Consider the following 20,883-nt stretch of genomic DNA (forward strand, 5'->3'; position numbering starts at 1 on the left):
AACTGTAGCATCTTTTAATATACGCTTCTGTAAATATGCAGTAGAAAAACATTTAAAAGCCATGACCTTGACATTTGGGAACAAATCGTTTCCACCAGCATGTGAGAATTTACTAAATCACACCAAAGAGTGCAAGTGTGCTGTTATTCTTCTTCTCTTTAGTGTTGTTGCTGTATCCAAGAATCTCTCAAGAGGAACAGCTGACCTTTAACCTCTTAGCCCAAAGCGGGGGTCTTGCTGCATAGCCCACCTCCTCTGCAGTCTCTTGTGTAACATAGGGATGTGACAGGATGTGGTGCAGCAGCTCCATCTAGTGGGGGGGAAAAAGACTAGGTTAAAACGAATCACACAACTTTTAACAGGAAAGAAAAAAGGGGGCATTGCTATGATTTCGAAGATAAAATCCAATTATTTAATAAAGGGTTTATGCAAGAATCATGGAGTTAAGTAATACTTATTTGTAGTAGTAATGAATGGGATAAAAAGGCGTGGTAAAATTCCATCGTATGGTATTGTATGACATAAAAGCCATATAAAACGTTTACTATATATTTAATATTTTACCAAACACATTAATAAAAAAGTCTGTCGGAAAGAGAAGTCATAGTGTAATTATTATATTTCATAATATAGTGTGTCATACAAAAGTTCATAGTATAGCATAATTCACAATGGACTACGTCATATAAAAAAGGTACCTTAAAGGTCCCATGTCATGGCCATTTCTACTGATCATATTTCCATTGTTGAGGTCTATTAAAATTAGATACTAGATTTACATTGTTCCAAAATCACATTGTTTCTCATACAGCATCTCTGTAGTATGCGTATTCACTCCGTCCTACACGCCTTGTTGGAGCTCCTGCCCCCCCCCCCCCAGCCTATGAGCCCACTGTGCTCCGATTAGTCAACCACCGTTACAGCTGGACATCAGTGTTTATGTTTTACAATGGCATTTGTCAGCAACCAGAAAATGACGGCAGTAAAGACAAACAGATGCGAATGCTGCGTGGGGTCTGGGTGCCGTGTTGGCGGGACGTTGCGGGGCTCGCTGCTCCGCACTTTGAGGCTCGAGGAGCGGACAGTGTGAGCTGGGTTACTGGTGTCGTTTCCTGGTTGCTGCGTGGGGTCTGCGAGACACCACGGAACTCAGCCTGAGCACACACACTCACAGCCAGGCTGAGAAAAATCTCCAACGAGGCGTTCTGGGGCAGCACAGACAGGTCTTTTCTGTGTTAGAGTTTTACTCGCTACAGGGTGTACTTTGAGAGTTTGTGACTCTGCAGACCGTTTACATGCAGAAAAAGCTACATAACACACAAGGGGATGGGTAATAACCGCAAAAGCATGTCATGGGACCTTTAAATAAATAATGGAATACTTTACAGGCGCATATTGTGAAATATGGTAATCGCCTCAGCCTTGCGTAGATACAGTAAGATTGTTAAATTGATTTATCAACTTTTAATACGGTTTGAGACCTTGTGGAGAACCTGTTTAGATATCATATACACACACACACCTCAGAAAAATCTTTCATCTCAACTTTACTTATAGCAGACTCTGCCATCCAGTTCCTCAGCACATATCGAGGATTTACATCTGTAAGATAATTTTCACAATCATTCAAAGTTGGTCCAGTTTAAACCATTCTCACATCAAAGACATTTGTATTCCTTGTTATATACTGTTTTGAAGCACAATGCCGTTACTCACAGTTCCTATAATTAACTGTTTTATGTTCAACTTTAGTATGAGGGTTTAGTGGCTTACTTTTCATCCTGTGTTGACGCTGCAAATCACTATCATTTAGTTGTCTGAACAGAGAGAACAAACATTTAAATCCACTCTTATACAATCTAACAAACTACAAAAACAACATTATGACACCAAATGAGTATATACTTATACTCATTTGGTGTCATAATGTTGTTTTTGTAGTTTGTTATACATTTGAGAATATCTTCAAACTCTTTAACTTCAGAATGGTGAGCCATCATTTAACATGATTTGCTTACCTGCTGAGCCGGAGCAGGAACATGCTGAGCCAATCAGAGAAGAGCTTGTGGGATGACAAGTCTTCAAGAGCCCACATCTAATTCAAAAACAAGCAAAAAGGTTCTGAATATCTCGGCTGATGCTAAATCAGTTTCTTGAATGTGGACGTATGTACCTACATACGTAACACAAATTAACTTGCCATAAAGATTGGAAAATATTATCCAATAGTGTCATTTACATAATATTGCAAGTCATTTGTCACCCTATATTTGATCTACTAAACACCCAACTAGAAGAATCACGATGACCAGCACGATGAGAGCTGGATTTAGATATGAAAGATGTCATGATAAAATGTACAAACAGAAACATGACAAGCTGCTGCCTCAGCGCTTCTCTACCTGTGGGAACTTCCTGTTGTGAAGCTGCTGGGCTGAAACTTCACTGAGCTGCCTGAAGGTCATGGTGAAGTCTGACCGAGTGTCCTCCATCATCTGGTGAAACAAACACAAATTAGATTGGAAGTAAGAATAAGTTACAGCCAGTAAACAGACAGTGAGATTAAATCCATTTAGTAGACTGACATGAATTATGTAGGATTGTCAATGGCTTGCCTTAAGCAGGAAGGCAATGAGGTAGCCATCATCCTCCTCTTCACCTAGAAGCCCTAGTTTAGCTTTAAAATGTTGGTGAACCCTGAAACAAACCACGAATAAAGCTGTAAAATCAAATATATATTGACTCACTGGTTGGATATATCATTAGGGACAACAGAGAGAAAATACATTTCATGTGGACCTCACCTCATCTGGTTAATATTGGCATATCCTTTCAAAATACTTTGCGCCCTGAAAGAAAGAAAGTTTTAATGAAACATTTCTAAATGAAATCGGAGAAGAGATATGATGTTGCTGACCAATATTACAGGGTCAATTCTATAGTCATTTCATTAGTAATGTGCACCGGGTTTTGTATTTGAACACTCAGTTCAAGTTCTGTTTTTATGATCAATACAAACAAACTGTGTAGGAGCAAACACAGTAGTGGTGGCTTAAAGCCCAGCTCTGCTCCGCGCGTCCGTTAGATGAGCCTGGTCAGATTAATAAGAAAGGAGTTCAAAACACCGGCATAAAAGTTATAACAATAATCTAATTTTAATGGTAAAAAGACACACTACGAAAATACAGAGTGCCCTGTAACAGAGCACTCCGGGCTCCCCGCTCCACTGCCGTGCGATACAGGTATCGGGACCATCCAGTCAGCAACAGGGGGCACGTGCATGAATAAACAACAGTATATATGGACATATTTGGGGCGGAGAGTCACTTCTTATCTTCCACTGGACTACTTTTTATCACCCTTTTATTTATTTGTATTGCTTCTACCGTGTTGTGTAATGTTTATTTATACTGTTCATGCTCACTACTTGTAGCACTTCGGGATTTGAATTCAAATATGAAGTGCTTTATAAATGGAACCCATTATTATTATTATTATTATTATTATTATTATTATTACTCCTTTAATTTCCCAGGGAAGGTTTCACACAAACTATTCTTTCTCAAACATTGTACACAGATATATTAGTGCTTGAGATTATATTGGCCCCAAAAAGAACCTTGAAAAGGACATGTGTGTGTTTGGTAAGAGGAAGTGTATGTGTGTGTGGCAGGGTGTCTGGGAAAGTGTATGTGTGTGTGTTGATATCTTGGTCAGGGAGTGTATTGTGTGTGTGTCAGGATGTCTGGGAAAGTGTATGTGTGTGTGTGTTGATATCTTGGTCAGGGAGTGTATTGTGTGTGTGTGTGTCAGGGTGTCTGGGAAACTGTATGTAAGAAGGTTTATATATATATATATATATATATATATATATATATATATATATATATATAGGATTACTTTAAAACAGTCCCAAATAATACATGTTCACTTCAATACAGTTCAAGATAATACCTGTTTACTTTAATACAGTTTAGAACAATATCTGTTTGCTTTAATTGTCAGAAACCTAAAAGGTGTGCTTCAACTATCCCTTCTTTTAAATCAAGGACAAATACGTTTCAGTTTGCCGCTGCCTTTTATTTAAAAAGTATTATACTATTCAGATTGTACACAGCCGTGTAGCTTCTATTCCTGTCTTATTCTATTTGAGCTGAGTTTTATGTTAAGTCCAATGGCTTTTTTGAATCAATGTATATGTAATAACATTATGTGTTTCTCTTGCACTACGTCTTTTTGCAAATCAATTTTGTAATTGCCTGGTTATTGGAATGTACTATATAAATAAACATGCCTTGCCTCAGTGTTGTTGCACTTGGTTCTTACTGGTTCTGCTGATGTTTAGAGAGCACAGGACTGAGCGCATTTAAGAGCTTCTCCAGGTTGAACAGTCCGACGTTTGCCTGAGCTCCAACGCTGTATCTGCCCTCATCATCAGATGTGTTGGGGACAAAACCTGTAACGATAAAGCTTTATTTGACATTGTACAAAATAACTAGACATTCCGTTATTTCTATAAAGCAAAGGCATTGTACTCACCGGGGTCATACGCCTCCATGAAGCCAAACGGCCCGTAGTCAATGGTGATGGACAGGAGGCTGAAGTTGTCAGTGTTGCACACACCTGGCGTGATAACACACAATATCAGTAGATGTTGGTAAAACAACAAACTGTGGCAAAATGTTCAGACACCACTCACCGTGTGCAAAACCAACAGACATCCACTGGGCAATCAGATTGGCTGTTTCATTTACAACTGTGGAATAAAACACCTAGAGAATAAAGCAAACATATTAAGCATGAAGCAAGGAAGTTCCTCAAAGAAATATATAAATAATATACATAAATACCTATATTAAAGAAACCTTGTAATTGTGACAATAATACTTTTTTTCAATTTACCAAATATTTATCTGGGTCGTCTGAATTGATTGAGGAAAAATGCTCATCAATCACAAAGTTCAGCAGCTTTCTAAAATCAGCAGGAAAAAAGCATTATTTTACGAGCTGCAGGATATGTAACAGGAGGCCATGGAATGAGAAGGAAGCCTAAGTGGGCTGACACTATGATCATGTGACCATACTAACCTCAGGAGATCTATCTCTCCACTCTGAGACAGAATTTCTAAAGATCCAATCCGAAACCATGACTTGGCTAAGCGGAGAACAACAGCCCCTGGGGAAAAAGAATAAAGAAGGTACAATAATAAAAACAAACTGCAACATAAGGCACCATTTACTATAAGAGCCATTTCTAGCAAGCTCTTATATTATACAACTACCACCCAGTGGTCGTTTTTGGTCCTAAAAGAGGTGCACAGTGACAATGATTAAAGGTATCTTTGAATGAGCCACTGTACCTTTCTCTGTCTTCACATTGCCATTGTAGAATTTATCCCTTATCACAGGCTCGTCACTTACAATTAGACTGAAACAAAGAGAAACATCACATCAATACCAGAAAACACCTAACAAAACTAACAGTCAACACATCAAGCTAGTAGTTATACATTTTGAATTCATCCATAAATAATTCTTCCCTTTCTTTCCACATAGGAAGTTCATCTTAGTTTATAATGTTGTGAACCCATACATGTTAATACAGATACTCGACTTCTTAAATGGGAAGTAGAAACGTACAAGTTCGGAATAATTTGGTGTCTTTTAAACATTATGTTGCTTTTATCTGTACTGTAGTAAGTTACAGATACAACTGCACACATTCTTTGAATCCTAAACAAAATAATATTATAAAGATTACATTAAATCGCATTACAAAAGTTAACCCAGTTTCATCCATCACCTGGCAGCTCTGCTGGTTGGAATCCCCAGGAAATGCATGGCTTCACTGCAGAGGAACTCCCTTACTGAAGAACGGATGACAGCTCGTCCATCTCCTGACCTGTATACAAAAAAAGTAAAATGTATATTAATGTTCCAGATTAAAAAAAGTTGGGGCTTGCAGCCATGTGTTATCCCAGAAACAAAATGATTCCAAATGTGGCAAAGGGAACCAAGAAAAAATGATGTGAACAGGTATGACAAAAAACATACCTGGAATAAGGTGTCTTCCCAGAGCCTTTAAGCTGCAGTTCCCACACTTCTCCTTTCCTTTGGAGCATTTTAAAGGGAATGAAAGTCAAATATTTAACTGGAGAATTTACAATACTGTCAGGATAATGGTAAGAGGATCCAAACGCAGTAGAAAATCGAACCAAGCGAGCTTTATTTAACAAACGCCGGTGACAGGAAAAACAAGAATTAACTAAACATTAACAAAAGCGGGGAGCACGACAGACAGGAACAAACTTACAAGCAGGAGCAGGCAGGTAACATGGACAACAAGTCGAAGACAAGACTAAATACACAGAAGGGCAATCACAGGACAAGACACAGCTGGGGAGGGGAGGCAGAAACACAACAGGGGAACACAATGAGACAATCAGACACAGGAAGGAAGACCAGACAAAGGGAGAACAGAATTTCAAAAATAAAACCGGAATTTGGCAACATAAGTCCACAACCATGACAAATACTTTGGAAACACAAGGGACCTAATAACATTCTCACCTGTTTGTATACTGACCAAGGGAATGTGCTCGACCATCGCCAAGCTGACCTGCCCAGTAGCCAAACTGATGGAGAAGGAGCATTTTAACGTCATCAACTGTGATTAATCAGTAGAATAAAACGATACAATTTAAAAACAGAATGTAAAGTTTCTTTGACTTTTCTAATCAACTTGTTTTTGTCTTATTGTAGTCCTCTGTTGATGTATTGTCTGTTAAAGTAATACTGTAGTCCTCAAATAATTATATTGTTGTGGTATTATTAAAGCACTTTATAAATATTCACAGTAGATTTGAGGTAATACAATAAACCGTGTACACCGGCTCTCACCACTAAGGACATTCTGCATAGCTTGATTCTACTTTAAAAAAAAGTCTGTATTTGAAACTTTATATGTTGCATTTGACATTAGTAGGTTCAAATGTATAAACTATAAGTGCACGAAATGAAGACTGCAAAACAGAGAAAACAAATGAATCATGACCTGATGACCTCCATATCTGTGAGCGAGGGGTACAGATCCTGATAGCAGTTTGTCCCCACTGGCAAAATGCAGGAAATCATTGGTGTGGGTTAGAGCCACATCCAAGTCTAAAATTCCCTCGATGACGTCCTGTTGAGACAAATTCAAATATAAATGAATTATTCACATCTCACTGTAAAGACTCTGTGGTGCTGCTGATGATAATGTAAGATCACCTTAGAAGCTGCTGCCAGTCTCAATGGGCCTCTCAGTGGGGTTGGAATGGATTTGGAGAATATGCAGTTCTTTACAGAGCGAGCAAAGTTGCCATTAACCTCATCAATCGGGAATGCTTCTGCAGAACATATTTAGAAAATGGAATCGTGACATTATCAGTGTATCACCCTCAAAAGTACATACAAAAGAAGATAATTGTTTACCTATTAGCTTCTTGCTGGACACTTTCAACTGCTCCAGGTCTTTTATAAGGTTGGAAACACTCACATTCCACCTGGACTTGACAGTGTGTAGGGACGGCTGGCTGTTTGATGCCATATTGTCATGGTTATCATCACTATGGCAGTCGCGGTCAGTACTCTGGCAGAACTCCAGAACATGTACAGATGTGAAGCTGGATGCTGCTACCAGTGCAAACACTAACACTTGGTTAGGGCTCCACATGTCATAGACACAGACACCGCCTCAAAGGAACCTGCCTGTAAGCTTTATTTGTAGATTTGAAAATGGGTAAAAAATGATTTTCAGCTGGAGCACACAGCGCATTTGGGGAGGACAAACTCAAACCTGTACTGAAGTGAAAGTAGCAATAACACTATAATGATCTACTACATTCAATACTATTTTTTACTTGATGTAGCCTAAGTAATATTCCCAACATAAGCTTAAAGAGTCAACAGTAAAACTAGCCTACTCTTTGGGTAGTTCATCTATACAACTACATATATTTTATGTATGGATCATAGGGTACGTTTAAATCTGAACCGGCAAAGAATTTTACTCTGAAATGTCATTTACTGGAGTAAAAGTGTAAGGTGGCATTACATGGAAAAATGCACACAGTACAAGCAATTTAAACTTTACTAAAATATGTACTTTGCATAATTTACACCAATGGCAAACAAGCTCACATGTCATTGAGACTGCAATTATGCTGTGAAAAAAGACCCTAATTACAGGCAACTTTATTGTTTTTCTTCCTTCTTTTTAACTTTAATAACTTAACAAGATTGACTTAAAGGCAACCTTTTTCGTAAAACCTTTGTGTGAGGATTTTAAAGTAGTGTTATTTAATTAATCTGCATTACGTCCAAGATTACAGTATAACAAACTGGAAAACAACAGCAACATTGGCTACAGGCTAAAGCTAGCTGTTAGCTACTATCTCCAAATAGTAATGTTACGCACACAATCTACTTAATTCCTGGAGAACTAGGCAAAGACACATTTGATATATTTAGTTAAATAGAAAGTAACAGTTGTTGACATCTACCACTGCATTCCTGAAATGTAACAACTCCCATATATAGCTAGCGTCAGCGTTAACTCCGTCGCGTGGAACGACGTCAGTAACTTGTCATTTCCGGTTCCGCTTAAATAACCTGTCAGTCCGTCCCACTGTGGTAACATGGCGTGCCCATTGCTTAGGCAATGCTCAAAGTGGAATGCAAACTGTTCGAGTTTATTCGAAACGTTGTGGTATAGTAATGGAAGGTCGGTGTCATTCTCCACATCTTCTCTGGGGCGGACATCCTGGAGCTCTGGGCCGGGGAACGAGGTGAGTTTACGGCTGCTATCGGCACCGGGCAGGGAGTGCTGCAGAAACCCCGGAAGGTCACCACCGAACCGTCAGCCTCCCCGGCTCAATGCTAGCGATTTTTAGTTTACTGGTGTATTGGTGTACTGTCTGGGACGTTTCCAGTCAATGTTAGGATTTGAGCAATTTAGTGTATTTTCTATTAGTATTTCGTAACTGAATGGTGACTCACTTACTTGTGGCAGGGGCTGTTGGCTCTTACAGAATTAACTCAGCACCGTGCTCTGAATACACTAAGGTCAAGACCTTCCATAATGCATATTAATTACTCTGACCTTTACATAGCTAGCTGTTTAAATCATGTTTCTCGAGTTCTCTTTGCATTTTTGTTATTTTTATCTATAAACCTTTTACAAAGACATTATACTGTGAGTCATTGTTGCTATTTATATGTATAGAAATACATAGTACAGTATACACTCTCGTTTTCATCTACTTGAATGTAAATAATTTAGGATATTTCTTACACCAAGGTGAGGGGGTCTATGTTGTATAAAGCCTTATCCAAGCTGCCAGAAATAATGCATTTTGTGTTGAAATGCTGACTCTGCTGGCCTAAAAGTAGCCTGATACAAAACCTAAATACAGTCTAAAAGTCTCATGTCCTTTGTTTTTTCCAGGGGCAGCCATCAGCACTGCGAAGACGGACAGGTCCAAACACTTTTAACTTTACCACATCTCTCACCAGGTGAGTTGTCTTTACCAAAGGCCTTGCAATGTAACCAAAATATTCCTGGATTTTTGTAATTATTATAATGTTCACCTTACACTGCAAGACAGGTTTTAGATTTCAATTTAAAAATTGGCCTATATTTTCCCTCAGGTTGAAGGGTGTTCTATCCTGTACATATTGTTGATAACATTGGGCTATGCAAAAATGATTGACAAACACTGTATGTTGTACCACAGTAATATAGGCCATTTTCAATGACATATTTCACTTATACCGTATTACAAACTTTATTTAACATTATACGCATATGTTCTGTATTTCTATATGTTTCACAGTTGCTGTATGTTGTTTTTTCTCTCTTGCAGACACAAACTGCGGTTGCTGGATCCCTCACTAAAGTCTTGCTTTTGCATAAACAGTGCCCACACAGATGTGAAGGTTCAGGACCCCTTCACAATAGCACAGGAAGATCTCACTAATTTATATGATGACATCAGAAAGGTACATTGAAATACTGAGTTTTTCCACTATGTTTCTTTAGATATAAAATAGTGGCATTTTCTGTCTAGAAAGCATAGAGACAGATGGATTTGCAGAGTTCTTTCAGCTGTAATACTATTGAGCCATATCTTAAGAAGATGTTGGTTAGAAATGAGCAGAAGTCATTTTACAGTCATGTGGTTTTTTGCAAATGTTTATCTTGTTTAGTAGCTGTTTTGATGCAACTAATAGAAATGATTTGTTGCTTTACAGGAGTTGTTTGTTACTAAAGAGCTGAAGGCTTTATGTCATTACTACTTTGACGGAAAAGGCAAGGCCATCCGACCAATGATAGTTGTCCTGATGGCGCGGGCACTCAACAGCCACAGCAACAGATCCGGGTAAAAAAAAAAAGATCACTCTAGACTTCCACAAATGTTCTCTTTTCCCTACTAACTGCCTCTTACCCTTGATACCTGTTATAACTCTTTTACTTGTCATGTGAATCACAGTCCAGGGTTGTATCTTCTCTCATTTCCTGCAATTTGTTGTCCTCTGTAGAGAATTGCTCCCAGGGCAGAGGGCCGTAGCTATGATCACAGAAATGATCCACACTGCCAGCCTGGTGCATGATGACGTTATAGATGGGTCTAATAGACGAAGGGGGAAGGGAACCATCAATGAACTGTGGGGTGAAAAAAAGGTAAGGGTCATGAAATCGGCTGAAAAACCTTCCCCTGTTTATCCACTTGATATATTCTGCTTTATCACTTAATTGCCATTTTATTTTATGAATGATTGTTTTTTTTTTCTCTTCCAGGCAATCTTGGCTGGAGATTTCATCCTATCAGTTGCCTCCATAACCATGGCGCGAATTGGTAACAACACGGTTGTAAAAGTGTTTTCCCAGGTGATAGAGGATCTGGTGCGAGGTAAAGCAATCACATTATTCATGCCATTTTGCAAAATCAGTCTGTTATAAAATCTCCTTAGATGTCCGTGAGCAAACTCCCTAAACTTAATTGGTTTGACTTCCAGGTGAATTCATGCAGCTGGGCTCCAAAGAGAACGAGAACGAGAGATTCAAACACTACCTGGAGAAAACCTTCAAGAAGACAGCGAGTCTGATTGCAAACAGTTGTAAAGCAGTATGTACGTTCTGTTTCCACACAAATACCAGAGAATTGAAGAAACTGAGTTCCTAACTGAGTGAAATGACTCAACCGTCTTTTAAGTAAGCTCCACAGTCGTCTTTTCCTAAGTCCTAATGAATTCTCTTTACACCTTTTCTTGAACAGATGGTTGGGAAAACTCTAGGATGCTTTTCTTACTATTTGACCGCAGTTAGAGACTCCTTCCATTTTAGTTAGACGGCTCAGTTTCTACTCTTTATTTATTTTAACTCTCTTCTCTTTCATTAAAGGTATGCGTTCTAGTAAGTTCTGATCCTAAGGTCCATGAAATAGCCTACCAGTATGGGAAGAATGTTGGCATCGCATTTCAGGTAACTTTCTGTTTGAATCCGCTTTGAATACATACTGGCTAAATTATGAGAATACCCTTTACTGTGTGGGATTACATGTTTTGAATGTAAATAAAATAATTATACATTTTGTTATTTTTCTCCGTCTTGTAGCTGGTGGATGATGTTTTGGACTTCACATCAAAGGCCAACCACCTGGGGAAGCCCTCGGCTGCAGATCTCAAACTGGGCCTGGCCACTGGACCGGTGCTGTTTGCCTGTCAACAGGTGAGATCCACATTAGCACTTTATGTTCACCTATGTAAGCTTTAATATAAACTGTACTGCTGTATGAAGTTACTGGAACACACACACACACACACACACACACACACACACACACACACACACACACACACACACACACACACACACACACACACACACACACACACACACACACACACACACACACACTTCATTACTGTCGATTGTCAGTCTCTAACTCAGCTTATTTCTGTCTTTCCAGTTTCCCGAGCTCCACTCAATGATCATGAGACGTTTCAGCTCGAAAGGAGACGTAGATCAAGCCTGGCAATACGTCTTTCAGGTATGAACAATAATTCTCTAAAAACCAAATGCATATTTAAATGTAAGGGTTTGAATGTAAAGGTTTCGTAAAACATCTACTTTGAGAATTTGTTACTGTAAATAAGGGTAGATGAATATGAAGAATTAGGTTTTCTCGCGCCAGGCGGCTTATAGTATACTGTACGTCATTTATCAAGGCACAGTCTCTCTCCAAGCTCTCATAATATAATGAAGCATGAATGCCATACACGTATCTCTTCTTAAAATGGGTTTGTGATTCATTACGACAAGTTCAGATGGTTTAAAGTGTGGTACTTCTCCATAGCCAGGGATTTTGTGTTGTAAGGGGAAAGATGCTCAGGCACGATACACTAACAATGTTACACGTTTGTTAACAAGGCATTTGTGCTGCATTCATGTGATATCAGAAAACATTGTTCCAGTCCGAACACTCTCTACTCAAACAGCTGAGATTCACTAAGTGGTCCATAATACCGATCGGGGTTCATGTTTAACGGTGAAAGAGAAGTAGAGCTTTTCCGAAACACAATTGCTTGAATAAATGAAGACAAAAACAATGTTGCCACCCCTTCTTGTTCTTTAGAGCGACGGCGTGGAACAGACCAAAAACCTGGCGCAGCACTACTGTCAGGAGGCCATCAGACAGATCAGTATGCTCAGCCCGTCGGCGGAGAGAGACGCCCTCATCAGACTCACTGAGATGGTGCTCACCAGAGACAAGTGAACCTCCACCACTGGGATTCACTCGAGGCAGCTACCTGAAGACAAGCAAATCATCCTGCCCGCCATGTTTGAGCTGGCCAGGACGGACAAAGAGATGGGAGTTTGTTAGGAAGGAGCCCTGGTGCTGGATTGAGTGAAACGCTGAATGTGGCAGCATCCGGATGTGTCCGAACACTTAAATCACAATCAAGTGACAGCATAGAGACTGGTGTCTGTATACTTCCAAAAAATATACATGGGTGGCAGGGGGGAGATCTTAAAATAGCACCATATATAAATACATGTAGTGCAAATACTTTGATTCAGATTTCTGGAATGGTGTCAACAGCTAGGACTTGGAAAGGAAATATGAAATTGATACTGCACTCCAACTATACATTTCATTCAGTACTGTCATTGCAACATCCTACCATGCTTGAAACTAACTTTGACTGAGTGGTATGTGAGCATTGCAACATCTGTGTTATTCCAAAGGAAGTGCAACATTGTCCCTTGTGTCCGTTTGGATCTGTTTGACAAGATCCGTCCAAACCTCAGAGGCCAAACATGTGTTTTGACTTGTGAAATGCTGTAAGGCTACTTATTCAATGCAAAGTGTCCTGTAACAACCATGGCCTTTTCATCCACAACGACTATGTGCTCAATAAATGTACGTTTTATTTAAGCCAAGCCAGCGCTCCTCTTGCATTCCCTCCAAGTGACCACACATGCATCTTGTACATAGAATTGTTTATTATAAAAAGACTGTACATTAATTTTTCAATCAACATATTATATGTACAAATGAGGGGCAGACAGATTTCTATATTTCTACCCATGAAATTGAGCCAGAACATGTTTTTAAATTGGAAATTCCTAAAGAAAACGGGCAAAATATCAAGGCATAGGCTGCAGTATCCTGAAATGGTCTGATGTTGTTAAATGGTACGTACAGAATGGTGGCCAACAGAAAAACATACGTTATCATGATGATGTTAGACCTGAGTGACAGCTGATTTTTTTTTTTTACTAGAGTTAAAAATACAAAGAGCTCAGAGGATTTCATGTTCAGAGCATTCAACATGGTCCTTGTTGCTTTTTGAAGGCTGAGGAGGTATTGGTTGTTTATTGGTCTGCATTACATTTGAATTGTCATGGCAGTGTCATGCATCTATTCCAGCCTAAAAATCACTGCACATTATCCGTTGTCTATCATAGTCCATTATAGCCAGTTACCAATGGATCCTACAGGTTTTTTTTACAAGGATTATTATTAACTAATTAACAGTGACATGACAATCTTTGAATGCTTGTTAAGCCAAACAATGAAATGTGTTCTTGATCCAAAATGCATGAAAAAGTCAATTTTATGTTAATATCCGATGCCTGAAACTTACGTCAGTTCAGTGATTTCAACAGTGTAATAAAAATTAAAAAGGTGAATACATTTACAACATTATGGAAGCAATAAACTTAAGATTACATTATATCTCTTAAAATGTTGCATGCTTTTAACGCCAAGATTTTCAGGAGTAATTGTCTTTGAAATACCATATACAGTATTTCAATTTGTAAATGATTGACCGGCTGTCTTATTTGACCAATGAGCCTTGTTGAGTCGAGGAGGGCGCCACTAATGAAAACTATCATGTAATCGACATTCACTGAATTCACATTACAGAAACTCAAGTGGCTGCAGCTCACAATATATACAACTGACAGTACAAACACTTCCACTGAAGGTGTTTTACATTTGATTTGTTCCATTAAAACCTAATACTCTTGTTCAGAAAGCATTCACTTCTGAATCTCCTTTTTTTTTGTCCAGGCAAGATGATGTCGTACATCCTTCAGCTGTGTGACCATCGTCTTTGAGTTCAACGGGCGTGATCAGTCCAATCTTTTTCTTTTCTCTTTTACATATTCAATAAATGTCCCCAACCCCACCCATATAACACCAAAATAAACTAAATAGATATTACTTTTCATTTTATTTGCAATCAGTAAGGGAAAGAACATTCTGTCATATCAAAAGGGGATCATACAGTTATGTCTACGCGTCTCGGGAGTCAAGGTTGCGGCGGTCAGTCTCTCAGTGGATTATGATGTGACTGAATAAATAGACTTTACTGTTACTGCTTCAGTCGGCGTAGTGCATGATGGACTCCACGTAGTTGCCGGGGAACAGCCCTGTGGTGCCGTTGGCAACGCCCTCATACCAGCCGTCGTCGTTCTTCTTGATGACATAAATGATCGAACCCTCCATGAAACTCAACTCGTCGTCCTTGTCCTGGCTGTAGTCGTAGATGGCCACCACTGACAATGGAAAAGAAGGTTTGGATTAGGTTGTGCTCACTTTTCAGAATTAGAATCAAAATTATTTAATTATCCCAGGGGTAAGTGGACTTTCTGAGTGTTCTATTTTAGAAGTAAACAAAATACTTTATGAACATAAGAAATTAAAGTAAAAGTGTACAATGAAAAGAAAAATAACATAATATGCATAAACAGAAGTTAAAATAAAGATGTGCAATAAAGATTAAATGAAATAAATAATACAATATTTATATAAATATAAGTTCAAAATAAAATGTAAAATAAAAGTTAAATAATATAAAAATAAATACAAATAATAAAACATGTATTTAAGCAAAATACTAATGAAACAATGTGCAGTAAAAAAGTTTAAATAATTTAACAATATTTATACAAACATCAATTCAAATAAACATGTGCAATAAAATAATATTTTTGATATAAGAAGAATAAAAACAAATAAAGGTACAAATAAAATTATATGTACAAAAAAAGGTATGTAAAAATCAAATTGAGCAGTTAAAGGTAAAATAATAACAATATTTAAATAAGTTCAACAGTAGCATGTAACAATGTGTATATTGAAATTGTTAGTCTTTTTTTTTATTAATAAAGAGTACAGAGTACAAGAGATGTTGGGGTAGATGTTTTGCCGCAAACCTTTCTCGACGTAGATCTTGGGGGCCCACTGGGGGTCTCCATCAGCGTAGGGGTCGCTGTACTGCACCACGGCAGCATCCTCCTCCTCATAATCAACTGGAGGAGGCGGAGGAGGTGGAGGAGAGTCGTCAAACAGGGGCAAGTCATCTGGAGGCGGAGGGGGAGGTGGAGTAGGAGTATCTGCAACTGTCGAGCAGACACAGAAAGTTAGATTTTCTTCGAGGGGGTCAAAAGGTCAAGGACATGGAGAGGACGGCTGATGAAGCATGCAGGATTAATGATGGAGGGTGTATGAATGGTATTTGAATATTAAATTTGTCAAGCAGGCTGCATCACTGTTCAACAATTTCCATGGACCACTTTAGGGTGGAGGCAGTGATTCTGGAGAAAGACTGTAGATATTTCAACACCCAAAAAATACCCCTTTTTTTTTTTTTTTTTTATAAATGTACTAAATTTGACATGAAAGGTATTGGTTGCCTGATATTAAGAAAATATGCAATACTTTTGAGTGTAGCAATAATGATTTTGCTTGCAAATATATGACCAAGTGATTCTTGAATAGAATAAAAGGCAACAAAAATAATTATAGTTACAATTTAAAATCCCGTTTTCTACTGATATTAAGTCTTGGTATGTGGCTATTGCCCTAGTTCACATTCCAATGAGAATATAAATCAGATATATTCTGCAATCCTCCATTAGAATCACTGACTCCACCTTTAACAAGAATACATGATATACTGTATGTTTAAGCCTCTTAAAGGATGTATGTACTCCGTGCTCCTCTTGTTGTGGTTCTGAAGCTCTCTGCAAAGGGGAACTGCACAGGATTTATGAACATTTCCATGATCTGATGATTATCACATGCTGTGTCATGCTATTTAGTAGGTCAAAGGTTAGTGTCATGGCATCCACATCATTGGAGACAAAGCCATAAAAAAAAGATATGTACTATGTAGATATCTTCTAATGAACATTTCTTATAAAACTACGATACAAAGTGTTGTATGTTAACACACATACACCATAGGAATCTAAAGTTTCTTTGCGTAAAGAAAGAAACAAAATAACTAATATTTCTTTAACCGTAATATTTGTATTGTAGGTTATCATCCAGCAGGGGGCAGCAACGTTTTTTATAGACCTTCGGCAATTTTCTTCTTAAACATTATCATTCATCTGAGCTCAACTGTGCAGTGCTATATCCAGTATATGAACACCAAGCTTCAGGCCGTAATACAATCTCCTGCATGAGAATAAATCACTAAAAACAGCAGGTGGCGGCCTTAACAGTCTCAGATGGTAGCTTTTCCACTGCATGTACTGTAAAGATACCTCCTTTGCCAAGAAAATAAGCTACGTAGTACTAAAAGAAACAGTAACAATGAAGAAATAAATCTCTCTCCAAACTGCAGATTTCAAAGTTGCGTTAACAATGACGGGACTCTAATGAGACACATTCCTGGTATTGCTGGTATTATTTGTTCTCAAAAGAAAAAGGGAAGAGGAAGAACAAGAATGAGGCATGCTGGGTGTTCTGGAAAGGGAAGTAGTTGGCATTGATCGGGAGGAAAGTATGTCTTAGCCTCTTCACTTACTGCTCTCCTGCATCCTGGCCACAAAGCCAGTCAGAGGTATCTGTGGAGTCAGCTGGGGCATGGGGGGAGGAGGAGGAGCGATAGACACTGAAAGCCAGCAGAGAAGAAAACGGAGAGGCAGAGAAAGAAAGCAACAAAAAAAAAAAAGCCCCATCAGTCACCACGAATATACAGAAGACAGTTAAGAGTGCAACCTGATACCAAGCATACGTAACAGTGACACAGACTAAAGACAGACACACTGCAGGAATGTGAGCTTTTACAAGTCTAACAGACAGAGTGATGTGCTTGGTCGAATTAAGTAAACTGTCGACTCAGACATTTTATAAATTCCCAAATTATTGAAAGAAAATGTTTGAATGATCAATTATTGCAACAAGGGTCAACAGAGTAATTAATTCAACCGTCTTTAGCTGCAGAAAACACAAAAGTACAGTGACGTTCGTGATGAGATTTCACATGGTATCTGGGGATTGCTGAGGCCAGAGGATAAACTGCAGATTAGGTTTGATTTCTGTCAATCAGGCGGCTCGCACTCATTGCTTTAAAGGTCCCATGTCATGCTTTTCCGGTTATTACCCGTCCCCTTGTGTGTTATGTAGATTTATCTGCATGTAAACGGTCTGCAGAGTCACAAACCCTCAATGTACACCCTGTAGCGAGTAAAACTCTAACACAGAAAAGACCCGTCTCTGCTGCCCCAGAACGCCTCGTTGGAGATTTTTCCATTGTTTTCTTGGAAAAAGCTCCAACAAGCCGTTTAGGACAGAGAGTGACATGTTATACAGAGATGCTGTATGAGAAACCAATGTGATTTTGGAACATTGAACAATGTAAATCTATTCTAGTAGACTTCAACAATGGAATTATGATCAGTAGAAATGGCCAAGTCATGGGACCTTTAAAAGAAAGGATGTGATTGGCCAGAGGGAGGCGCTGTTTGTATTGGATGTCTATCAACCCTATCCTAAATCCAAGCAAACGTGCTGAACTCCCCAGACAGATAGAAGCTATGTAGAGCACTTTGAATTCATACTTTTGACGGATCATTTGCACTTGGATAGATCAATAGAGACACAAATAAATACGGACATATGGTGCTTCTGTAAATGCACACCCAGGCAAAACAAGCACATTATTGCCAGGTGTCAATGCCGTCAAACACATGGTGAACGGAATGCGATTGAACACATCTGGAGGTGGTCTGTTGGTCTGATCTCAGCCAGGTGTGCATGCATTCCTTACAGTGTGACCACATTCTTAAGGGGGGGGGGAAAGAATCCTCCAAGGTGAAAGGTCAGCTAGCTCCATTTCTGTCTGCTATCTCAAGCTGTGGCAGAAGCTAGCAAGCCTTCCGTTTAAAGGGTGACTCGAAACTAATAACGTAATGCAAAGGTCCTGATTGGATGTCTTTATCCATAGAATGTAACCAGACCAATCACATGTTATCACCAAATGGAGACTGCATCTTAGACAGTAGCTAGTTTTAAAGAATGAAAACCCACATGATGAACAGAGAATTATATTGATAGGTTACTAGTCTTCTGCAAAAACATAACCAAAAACTGCGACTATTGTTGAGAGAAAGTGTCTGGTTGAAATCTGCTGGCAAATCCTAGAAAAAGACACAAATTCTGCATAAATACCAAAGTCATCCCGCTGATTGATAAAAAGCCTTAAAAGGGGTTGTTCAGTTTTGAAGATGGGATGTATGAGGTACGTATGCACCCAGTCAGAGTAGTTAGCCTTTAGAACTTTGAATAACAGACCAAGTTATGGCATGCAAGTAAAGATAAACTGCTTTGGATGGGGGCTGCAGCAAGTTATATTAGCTAGAAATATATATATATATATATATATATATATATATATATATATATATATATATATATATATATATATATATTCACAGCTTTACCTTGACATTAGACAGCTCTGTCCCACAGAGCCTTTACAGTAAATCCACCTATGCTCTCGTCTCGACATAGCCAGCAGAGTGCATTGACAACATTTGTGATTTTAACTCGCATAACACAGGAGTTCCTAGTGTACCAATGCCTAAATTGGTTTGTTTGTTGATTTTATGCGTGACTTTGGCTTCCCCACAGTACTTTGTTTTAAATTGTTGCTGGTATAATGGTCCATCTGGTACAAACAGTGAACTATCCCTTAATCCGCTCCATCAATCTGCAAGAGAAGTCAATAATACTGACAAGAATTCAATCTTGACCTTTAGGCCGCAGTGACTCTCATGCAAATATGTGGCTACAAAGGTTAGCTTTCTTTAGTTTGTGACGGTGCGTGATTTGGAAGAAATGTGACATTGTGTGCTTCAGTGACAGTTCAGGATGTATAAAGCAGGTAAAGGCTGGAGACAGAAGGGCCTTACTTGAGTTCTGGCCGTAGCCATGAGTGCCTCCATTAATATGAGGCTGTTGCTGCTGTTGTTGCTGCTGCTGCTGCTGCTGCTGTAGTAGTTGTTGTTGTTGCTGTAGTTGCTGCTGCTGCTGCAAGGAGAACTGGGAAGTGACCGACGGCGCCCGGCGGTACGTGCCCGTGGCCGAAACCATAGAGACAGAGGAGTTGGAGGGGTTGTGCCGCGAAATCTGCCGCGAGATGGTTCCAAACTGGGACATTGGAGCGGGTCCCAGACCAGGCCCAGGGGCCACCGCTAGAAACACCCAGAGACAAGGGGAGGAACAGAGGAAGGATAGACGAGACGAAAGAGGGGGGTTAGACAGAGGAGAAGGAAGAAGGAGAAAAAAAAAAAAGCACCCAACACATGAATCATCAAGTTTATAAAAGATAATGTGAGCTTTTTACATACTGATTAGAGCCCCACACCTTATGAAAAGACAATCAATAACCAATTTAAGGAAGCAAGGTGAGCTAGGGAAGCAACACAGATTGTCAATTGATCATACAGTTGGACAGATATTTAATTAAGGTGAAATGAAAAACAAAAGTCGAGAGAATAAATCCGGCACCTAAGAGTTCTTGACGGAAACACTTCAGTGAGCAAAGAGAGCAGCAGCAGAACCAACAGATCCTTTACGTTTCCACAGATGTGAAAACAATGTAACTTCCAAATCAGCAACAGCATCCACAATGTTTCAACATTACGTTGAAAATGTGCAGACTATTCATCGAGTGGGTGTGTTAGTGAGAAAAAGGTTTATTTTGTTCGTCTCAAGTATTTCCTGTTCACATTTCTAGATAGCGCCCTGCTCAGATATGGGATGGGTGGAACCAGAGGAAGTAGAGATTCAGAGGAACACAGGGGGCAAACAAACTTCTGCATACCGCCACTAGCAGAAGTAATTATAGCTGCATTGATGTTCTGAGGATTAAATGTGCATGTTTCTAGTGATCATCTCGCTGAAGATTACTGCAGTCAATCAGATATGAGCCGCCATTGTACAAACAAAGTCGTTGGTAGAGCTTTGCAGAGCTCTTGACAGGAAATCAAAACCAGCATATTCCAGTGATTCAGAGTCAATATCCGCGGTA

General features: G+C 39.1%; 3 protein-coding genes across 13 annotated transcripts in view; 1 reads left to right on the forward strand and 2 right to left on the reverse strand.

Annotated features, from left to right (window-relative positions):
• LOC117465548 (protein adenylyltransferase SelO-like) lies at positions 1-8,596 on the reverse strand. Its single transcript, XM_034108418.2, has 19 exons — positions 7,474-8,596; positions 7,270-7,388; positions 7,055-7,183; positions 6,571-6,635; positions 6,055-6,111; positions 5,804-5,902; positions 5,361-5,428; positions 5,089-5,176; positions 4,903-4,972; positions 4,700-4,772; positions 4,540-4,623; positions 4,327-4,456; positions 2,805-2,849; positions 2,616-2,697; positions 2,403-2,495; positions 2,019-2,095; positions 1,774-1,817; positions 1,523-1,602; positions 1-310 (listed from the first exon to the last, which is right to left on the reverse strand). The coding sequence occupies exons 1-19, from the start codon at positions 7,712-7,714 to the stop codon at positions 188-190; spliced, it is 1,767 nt and encodes a 588-aa protein (XP_033964309.1). The 5' UTR covers positions 7,715-8,596; the 3' UTR covers positions 1-187.
• Positions 8,597-8,627: 31 nt separating this feature from the next.
• Positions 8,628-13,486, forward strand: pdss1 (prenyl (decaprenyl) diphosphate synthase, subunit 1). Its single transcript, XM_034108431.2, has 11 exons — positions 8,628-8,828; positions 9,488-9,555; positions 9,906-10,041; positions 10,294-10,421; positions 10,582-10,723; positions 10,841-10,952; positions 11,059-11,168; positions 11,444-11,524; positions 11,657-11,770; positions 12,012-12,092; positions 12,678-13,486. Exons 1-11 carry the CDS (start codon positions 8,679-8,681, stop codon positions 12,816-12,818), a joined length of 1,263 nt encoding a protein of 420 aa, XP_033964322.1. The 5' UTR covers positions 8,628-8,678; the 3' UTR covers positions 12,819-13,486.
• Positions 13,487-13,529: 43 nt separating this feature from the next.
• Positions 13,530-20,883, reverse strand: part of abi1a (abl-interactor 1a) — a 55,364-nt gene continuing 48,010 nt past the window's right edge. For 4 of the 11 annotated variants that reach the window (XM_034108419.2, XM_034108420.2, XM_034108422.2 and 1 more), the window contains 4 exons: positions 19,763-20,044; positions 17,374-17,460; positions 15,773-15,958; positions 13,530-15,112 (listed from right to left, as the gene is read on the reverse strand). In XM_034108419.2, the coding sequence (XP_033964310.1) occupies positions 14,937-15,112; positions 15,773-15,958; positions 17,374-17,460; positions 19,763-20,044 (731 nt within the window). In that variant the 3' untranslated portion in view covers positions 13,530-14,936. The remainder of the gene's footprint in view (positions 15,113-15,772; positions 15,959-17,373; positions 17,461-19,762; positions 20,045-20,883) is intronic. The other 7 variants (XM_034108421.2, XM_034108428.2, XM_034108429.2 and 4 more) reach the window with 3 other exon arrangements.

This window comes from Pseudochaenichthys georgianus, chromosome 20 (assembly GCF_902827115.2).
Source record: "Pseudochaenichthys georgianus chromosome 20, fPseGeo1.2, whole genome shotgun sequence".
Classification (NCBI taxonomy): Eukaryota; Metazoa; Chordata; class Actinopteri; order Perciformes; family Channichthyidae; genus Pseudochaenichthys; species Pseudochaenichthys georgianus.